The 9,665-nt window shown below is 35.8% G+C and overlaps 1 protein-coding gene across 2 annotated transcripts in view; it reads left to right on the forward strand.

The window, feature by feature from the left end:
- thw (chitin-binding domain protein thawb) overlaps positions 1-9,209 on the forward strand; it is a 124,932-nt gene extending 115,723 nt beyond the window's left edge. For both annotated transcript variants that reach the window (XM_088270021.1, XM_088270031.1), the window contains exons 4-6: positions 1,726-1,897; positions 2,486-2,601; positions 3,668-9,209. In XM_088270021.1, the coding sequence (XP_088126147.1) occupies positions 1,726-1,897; positions 2,486-2,601; positions 3,668-8,206 (4,827 nt within the window). In that variant the 3' untranslated portion in view covers positions 8,207-9,209. The remainder of the gene's footprint in view (positions 1-1,725; positions 1,898-2,485; positions 2,602-3,667) is intronic.
- Positions 9,210-9,665: the final 456 nt, after the last annotated feature.

Consider the following 9,665-nt stretch of genomic DNA (forward strand, 5'->3'; position numbering starts at 1 on the left):
GATCGGAATTTCATCCACCCCACACTTATTTTGCGTGGCACATCAGCTGAGCACCCTCCATCCCTATGTATAATTCATCCTAGGTATTAAACCCTTTCCGGTCCCCCAAAAATAAAAATAAATAATCTAGGTAGACAGTTACCTTCCAATTGGAAAAAAAATTGTCCTCTGCTCCACATAATCTTGTAATTTACAACATTTTGAGTGTGTCCAAATACTTGTTCACAAAATCTGGATTATCTTAAATTACAGGAGTTATTTTCATATTATTTTTTGACATCTCATGAAAGATGAAGAAGAATATGGAAGTCTGGGCATTTATCTCACCAATACATGTCGCTAGTGAAGTTCTAGTGATTCAAGAACAAGGTTTCTAAATTGGTTCATATATATAGAACTTCCAAGAATTTGATTAGTGTGGTTGTCAATAATGGGTAGAATTGGTGAATGTTACGCGTGTGTAAAGTGATCACTTAAACCGGCCTATGACGGTCGTCAGCCCCGTAAATTCCCAGACTTCCATATTCTTCTTCATCTTTGATGAGATGTCAAAAAAATAATACTCTTGTAAAAGATACGAGTGATAAAAATGTAAGCTTGGAATTTAAATAAATATTACTTATGATGAAAAAAATGTCAAATAACATCCGTCATGGGATCTAAGAGGAAAAAATCGATGAAGAATGAGATTCGACATTGGACTATTAAGGGTTAAAGGAGTGGCAATTATATTTAGTCGATGACTGTTTTTGTAAATATGTATCTCGTTATATTTTGGCTGCGAACGTATTGCGGTTCGACTGCCAATGGTTTTCCTCATAACACATTCGCATTTTTTTCGTGTGATAATCTCGGAATTATAACAATCTGCTCCGGCTCGGGTATATGGGATTTTCTCACGCCAGTCGCTAAATTGTAACAAAGAAAAAGTGTTCTGCTTTTCTTGGCTTGCCTATTGTGACGTAAAGCGGCTCGTAATACGACACTCGGATAATTCGTACCCCATATGACTACCTTAATTGCTCGCGTCGTTTTGACGGCTTTTTAGACACGTCGGTTAAGAAACCTTTATGTAAGCAACTCTCAAGATAACGATGCATCAATACGACGCAGTGCCCTATACTCCATTGGGGAAACAACGGTTAAATGAAGAACTTACTAACTAACCATCACACCGCTTCTTCGCAGGGTAGGCAGAGATAATGGAAGGCCACATCACCCCGTCTTTGCAAACTATTTAGTGGATTCAATATGGCTCTTTTCTCAATAAAATTACTGACCACTGATATCATTTACTTATCTTTTTATTTTATCTTACTAGAATTATATTAGAAGAAGGTAGGCAGGGAAGATAGAACGCCACATTCTTCTGTCCTGATATACACTCCTCACTTCCTTCACATCCATACATAGTCATACAGGCCCTCCACCAGACACCACCAGATTTTAGGTTCTGATTGATCTAATCGTGCCAAGTCTTTTTCAGCCGTCCTCGTGCTGTTCTCCCGCACACATTTGCCACATATTCTTTATTAGCCATTCTCTCGCGATCCATTCGCTTTACATGTCCATACCACCATAAATAACTCTTCTTAATCTTTTCAATCAACCCTAGTTCAGCCTTATATTCCTTTCTGATATCTTCGTGTTTAATTCTGTCATACAATGATTTTCCACACATTCGTCTGAGGGAGATTTGTGATAATGTTTATGATTAATTTGCAGGAGTTACCTCTTCCCGCTGCGCCGACTGCAGAGGCTCTGCGGGAAATAGCTGATGCTATGGGAGCAGCTACATTCGAGGAGCTGAGCGACGATGTAAGGAATCACAACAGGCCGAAACCGGGAGAAATCGCCACTGGGACATCCGCAGACGTTGAGTACCAAACTTATCAAGGTACAGTGAAACTTCGTCTTGTATGAAAACAAACAGAATTACGAGTGTTTTGGATACATATCCCTCACTCCTTTCAACAACGTCATATATAAAAAAATACTTGATTTTTCAGGAGATCGTTTTTAAAGTTTAAAAATATAATAAAATGTATTAAAAATAAATATCAAGCTACTTATTAAACTTTTTACTGTGCAACAGATCTTTTGAGGTAAAACCTGAATATTTTTTCTCCATTTGAAAAATATTTATTTATTTAAAAAAATATTGAACAGTACCTTTTCTTCACAATGCAAAAACAACACTTTCTGCCCTGTAGCGGGTAAATATTAAGTTTAAAGTATCGGAATAGTACATTTTCTGGGCAAAGCCTATGACACGTCGTAAGCCCTGAAATACCCACACTTCTAAATTTTTCTTCATATTTGTTTATATTTAAAAAAGTAATACTCATTGATTTTAACCCTCCCTAGTTATCAAACCCTGGTTCCCAAAGCTCGGTAACCAAACCCGGCACAACTGCACTGTGAAGGCGTATTTTACCATGTCTTTATTTGAAAGGATCATTAATTTTGTTTTCATTTATTGTAGGTGTGGTTGGTCGTCCTGGAGTGGACTTCCCAGTGTTGCCAGCTATTCCGCAGACGTATTTCGACTGCAAGAAAGTTGCAACTGGTTACTATGCCGATTTGGAAACGGATTGTCAGGTAAACAAACAGTTTGTTGTAAACATTGAAATCAAAATATAAAAGAAATCACGAAATAAGGCTATGATGAAACTTACTTACAGTAAAAATGTATTTTACTGATGAAAGTCCATGCATGACATCAGACTTTTTAAAATTATCAACTGATTGTTTTAAAAATCAGATTCTCAATTTATTAAACAAATAATTCTTAAACTCATCGGTGTATTTTTTTTTAATGTAGTTTTTTTATTATTTAAAAAAAAACAATTCATTCACAGAAAAATGAATTCTATCATTTTAATTTTCCTAACGGTACCTGAGGCACCAAAATTGTGTTTTTACACTATTTTATGTTTTATTTTTATTTTTGTATTACTTTGACATAATTTTGGTATTAGAAGTTAATAATTTATGTTTTAGCCAGATGCTATTTTTTTTACTACTAAAAGATGTTGAATAAATGATTAGAATTCTTATTATATTAATTGATTCAGCAGTCACTTTGTGGTAATCCGTTTAAAATTCAGCGTTTACTTGGTAAAATAAAACCTTTTTAAATTTGGTTGTGACACGTGTTTCGATGTATCCAACATCGTAGTGATGTTAAATGCATTGAAACACGTGTCACAATAGATTTGAATAAGAACTTGAAATTACCAAGTTAAAGATAAATAAACAAAAAAAAAATCAGACACTCATTTATATAATTTCATTTTTAAATACTCTATTACATATATTAAGTGGTGGAAATAAAAACACTGATCTTGATTTTTTTTAATACAATTTTTTAATACTTTTATTTTTATTTCATAATTTACTTTTTTGGAACAATGTGTGATTGATGTTTAAATGGAAAATAATAACAAGAAATTAACGCAAAGCATTGGTAATAAGCAGTATGAGGAGATTCATGAATATGGATGAGGTAAGGAATGTTTGCAAAGATAGAGTGGTGTGGGGTTGTATTATCACTGCCTACTGTGAGGAAACGGGGTGATGCTTAGTTTTTAAGTATTTTTTTTCATTAATTTACAAAGGATCAAAATATATTTTTCTATTCTAAACGATGATAATTAATTTTCAGGTGTTCCACATTTGTGATGGAGGTCGCAAGATATCCTTCCTCTGCCCCAACGGAACCATCTTCCGCCAGTCAAACTTGATTTGTGACTGGTGGTTCAAGGTGGATTGTTCAGAGTCACCCGGACAATATGAAGAGAGTGCCGAGCATCTTGCCGAAGACCAGAGAAAGGCAGCTAAAAATTCCATATCCCCGCAAAATTTTGAAACCATCCACACAACGCAAAGGCGCCCACCGAGTAACTTTGGAACAGAGATTATAACCGATCACAACCACATCTCCGACTACAAAGCCGAGGCTAGTTTTAACAGTGTAGCCCAATCTGGAATCCCTGCTCCCGAAGCATTCAAGGCGGAAGAGACAAAAACTCCTGCAAAACCAATTCCAAGGAGTTTCCAAACACCCCCACGTCAGGAAAAGGTCACAAACTCGAGACAGTATTCTGGGTTCGAACAAACAACAAGAGCAACTAAAGAGTTCAACACTTTTAGAGAAAATACAAGTGACAGAAAAACAACCGCGAACAATAAATATACCCCAACAAGACGCACCACCTTAGAATATACCGATGCTGCAGTGTACCGAGGTTCAACACAACCATCCAGAAATTATAAGGATGCCAAAGAAACTCAAGTTCTTGCAGAAACAGCGTCATTTGTTAGCAACCGGGGTAAAAGTAATTACAACCACTTCTCTTCCAATCAAGATGGTAAATATCGACCTAATAGTGACAACTTTCAATCTGATACTACCTTGAGTACTGCCAGAACCACTAAACCCACTTATACTACAACATATATCCCGGGATCTAAAAACTATGTAGAAGTTACAAGGAGTGTATCTCATTCTATTGGCTCTACAGTACGTTCGAAACCGCTTTTCGATAATTATTTCAGTTTTTCTACTACGTCTAAACCTCCCACCACGCAATCAAGGAACTATGAAAACTCAAATCGTTTTTCACAAGCATACCAATCTACTAGTGCTCCTACCCCGAATATAAGTTTCAAGATTTCGTCATCAAATTATAGAAATGCTAAAGGTTTCCAGGTGTCCTCAAATAAAGATAACAGTTACACTGCCGAAACGACAACAAAAAATTATGGGAAACCTTATGAAAAAATTGAGAATGTAACGTTTTACGCACCTACTGTACCAACAGTTACACCCAAAGCATACAACTCTTCAACCAATAAGTTCTTGGCCTCAAATTGGTATTCAACAGTTGAAAGTGACGCTTTTCCTTCAAGTACAGTCCCATCTTATTCATCGTATAGCACGGAACCAACAGTGTCGGAACATGCTGTAGATATGATAAAAACTCTAGAAAAATTGGAATTCAGATCAACAGAATCAACATTAGAAACCGATAAATTCTCAGGAAAACGAACAGGACTGTTTGTACCTCCTTCAGCTGGCCCTAATACCCTGCACTCTTTGGCAATTTATTTTGCAACGGCAGTCGATAATTTCGTTTCAACAGAAATTCCTACGACGGTTACAGAGGAAATAAAACCTGAATTGAATACCGAAGAGCATTTGGAAGACTATGATGATTCTTATTCATCTGTGCTTAGTCAAAGAACCTTAAATAAATATTCTGATTTATTCAAAAACACGACAAATTCTGGAAGCGATGAATCTAATGAATCCGACGAAATAGAACATAATGACCTGGAATCCTCACAGAGCCGTGGACCATTATCTTCGTCTCCTCAAATTAGAGAACTAGCTCAAGTATTTACTCATGCATTATCTGCCTACCTTCAAGATCCAGAAACATTTAGAAAAGTTTTATCAGAAATTCGTCCCACTGATCCAACAAACGATGTTCCAAAACTCACAACTATTGCTCCATTAGAAGAAATATCTTCGACAAATGATTATTCAATTATAAAGGATGAAGATGAAGTTCTAGACTTTTCTGATGTATCTAAAAATTCTGCTAGACCGACGTCAACTGAAAGGCCTATTTCCACTACCGGAGAACCTGCAAAGGCATATAGTGTGGATGTCATTAAAAATAGACTTCTTTTGACAACATCACCTTATAGGCACCAGACTCCCATATATTATTCAGATACTAAAAGTAAAACTCCTGCTTCTCAAATTGTAACTGACGAAAATAATGAATTTGAGGATTCTAGGCAAGGAAAAGTATTATCATCTACTACATCAGCCCCATCAACAAATAACGCAGTAGCTGTAGAAGTGAATGGGGGATTGGGATCAAGTAATGATCAAGTTTCGTCAAATCGCAATATCGTTGAATCATCTCACTCAAATTGCAGTGGTTCTAATGCATTTACCAGAGATAGCTATTTTCCACAAGATTTCGATAGAAGGGTAGAGTCGATTCCTCGTTATGGAGGTTTCCAAAATAACACAAATAGTAACTTTTCTCCATACGGTACAGGTGTGCAGCCTCTTAACTCAACCCCCATTAATGGAGTTTACTCTGGATCTCTTTCATCATCGAAAGGAGTACCACTCAGTTGGGGAGATATAATATCATCGAAAATCCCTAACGTAGAAAACTCCGGCATTCCATATTTAGATCTTGTTCCACCGAGTAGTTATTCAGAACAAACAAGCTCTTTAGATTCTGATAAAATAATCGAATTGAATAATTATTATGGACAAAAAGACTCTGGCAATTTAGAGGTGAGGGGCCAAACCATTAGCGCTGATTATCAAACAACGGAACATCCACGATCGGTTTCTACTGTAAGCGCAGATAATCAAGAACGTCCTACATTCAAATACAGATCACATAGTGCCGACCGCGGGATGTATTACAATAACTATAAAACATCTAATGAAAACGAAGAACAATTACAAAGAGCGCACAGTCAATCTTTCATAGCCTCCGCCAATCAAATTAATAGGAGAGGTAAGAAAATTGAAAATTCCAATAAAAATGATAACGATTTTGCAGATAAGCCAACTGTCAGTGGCGATGTGACATTACGGGCAACAGTTGATAGTAATGTATCATTGCCGACCCTGAAAGATATTTTGTCCAAGCCAACAAGCACGATACCGTCTGAAAAAAATACATCCGAGGTATTCACTACTTTAGGATCTAGCGAACCAACAACCAGTATTACAATTCAAGACGCAACTCTTGGATCCACTAAATACGAAGAAACTACACCACAATATGAAACTACAACGGTGGTTTATTCAAATCCGTCTACAAACCCTCCGAGTACATCACAAGATAATCTTTGGTCAACTTCAGCAGCGCTTGGACAAATATGGCAGACAACTGTTTTTCTAGACCCAATAACAATCAACGATGGTTTATCCAGTGACGCAGCACGAGAAACAATATTCCCGAGTGCAAATACCTACATAAATCCTTACAGTAATGATGGTAAATATTTCTCGGAAAAGCCATCTGAGTCTACCACGACCGTCCTTGCAGAACAGATAGATACATCAAAATATCCCACTTACAGTACTCCATTAAACATTGTTGAAGAAACTACCAAATTTTCAGAAGAAACTACAACACCTTATCCGGAAACTCCAACATATGAGACCTTCCCACCAACTTTTTCAAGTACTCCAGAAAAACAAAATACTTACACTACAAATAGCGAGAACTATTATTCCACTATTGTTTCTACTCGAGAAGGTAAATCACTTTCCACATCGGTGCCCAATATTTTGCAGCGCATAAGTCCTACGGAGGTTGATCAAACAATGATGAATAAGGCAAAGGAAATGTTCGGTGGCTTGAATGAATCTAGCGCGAATACTTTGATGAACGTAATGAAGAAAGCTGACAAAAACACAACAGTTCGAAGACTCATATTACTATTAGTTCAAACGTGCGATGATGATCACAACAAGACGTTAGAAGCATCAAGAACTGCTCTTTTAGACGCTTTAATGAGGATTCCTTCAGAACAATCCGATACATCTACTCCAAATCCCTTCAAAAGTGACGTTGAAATAATCAGAACCGAGGAAATTACGTCAACAGTAAATGCTCCTATCAATTACAGTAACAGAAGAATAGACGAAATATTTGACACCGAAGACACAAAATACCCGGAGATTACTGTAAGAGCTAAGGGACGAAAAGGAAAACGCATCGAATTAGATTCGGTTTATCCAAACTCCGTACAAGAAATCACTAAAACCGATACGAGTGTTCCCACTTCACCTGTCACAGAACTTCCAACTACAACGACGACAAAATTCATAATTAACTTATTAAATGACTCAATTGACATAAATTATAATGAAACATCTTTTACCGAAGCGCCAGTAATAAAGACAACAGACTCATCGACGAGTATCAGTTCTATAGCTCCTGTCGTTACCGTCAAAATGAGTCGAAGGGGGCAGCGTAAATTCTATACGAAAACCACTAAAACGCCGATTTATCCAAATCAAGTGGAAGAAAAATCAGCCACCTCGGTAGAAAGAGGATCACTGTCATCGGTAGAAGACCAGTCGGTGCCATCGGATACGAGAGCTTTGGAGCTTTTAAGATCGCTTTACTCTCTCGCCGCAAGATGGGGATAGTATACAAATATATTTAGGATATTTTAATACGCAATAGATACAAACATACCACGAATTCCTTAAATAGTTTTTAAGAATTAAAGAGCTATGTTGAATTGCCATCATTTTAAAACAGTATAAAGTAATTGTTAATCCAATATATCTCTAAACAACTTTCCTATTATATTACCTGAAATTCATGCTTGTATGTGTTTAATAGAGATTTTAAAAATGTAAAAATCAGCTTGCAAAATAAAGTTATCATTTTACCATATAATAACGGTAAAATGTATGTTAAAAGGTAAAAAGTTACCATTACTAAAAAAAATGTTTATAATATTACTTTATAAGTAGTATGTATATTAAAGATTTAAGCACAGTTAATTTTATTGTCACAGTTTTCTTAAATAAGTTTAATTTTCTTCTTGAAGAAAAGAAAATGCATTTTTCCATTAATTGATTCGGCAGAATCCACATTTAATTTAAATTTCACTTTATTTCTATTTTGACTGATGTTTTGATGCATTCCGCATTATTTTCAAACACCGTATACTTATGTGAAACCACAGACTAACTATTTTATATAAAGACCGCCAACTACCTCGATTTTTTATGGCTGGAAGTGATATTCGCCAGTGGCCGGAAGTGACGTAAACGGCTAGAAGTACTAAGCTCCCGGCTGGGCGTGACTTCGCCGCGGCTGAATGTCAAATCCACCCGCCGAAATATTTATCATTCATTTTTCAGGTTAAATGGTATTTATATTGAAATTTGTTGTATTACATATTTTCAAAATTATAATATTAATATTACAAAGAAGATATTTCACTATCTAAATTTATTTATTTCAGTGTAAACAAAAATAGAAAGGTCACGGCTAAAACGCGACAATTATAAAAAGAATTCAGGCGATTAATAATGGTTACTCAACTCAGCCTTACAATGGTAAATGGTAATGGTAACTTTTTTGAAATTATTATCCCAAACTATGTATAAATATAAGGCTTTTCAACAAAAACAAAAACGATAGAATTTTCAAATTACTATATTATATTTAAAATTCTAGAAAATACAATATTTTAAAAGGGCGGAAGGAGTGCCCACCACTTTCTGAAGTTACGTTTCTTAACGGGGGTGCCAGCGCCCCTTTGTGGGCGTTTTGGAAGTCTGGCTAGGCGTTTTTAATTTTTTTGCATTTGGGGGGTGCTGCAGAAATTCAAGGGAGCGTTGTGTTAAGTAAGAAAAACTACACTTTCATACGCAAAATTTAACTTTAACTTTGGCATAATACTCAATATTATGAAGTTCTTCATAGACGGATTTCTATTTTTCTATCGATAATTGTCTATAACCATAGTCTGTATATATTTATTTGAAATATTTGAACAACTTGTTGGTATCTCGTATTTTTCGTTCCCGTTTTGGTGTTTTTGTTAGTGTATTAGTGTGTCTCGTCATTTTCTGGTCGTTTTTTGAACAA

Source organism: Brachycentrus maculatus, unplaced genomic scaffold, assembly GCF_059751285.1.
Source record: "Brachycentrus maculatus isolate JH-2025_06_01 unplaced genomic scaffold, ASM5975128v1 h1tg000026l, whole genome shotgun sequence".
NCBI lineage: Eukaryota > Metazoa > Arthropoda > Insecta > Trichoptera > Brachycentridae > Brachycentrus > Brachycentrus maculatus.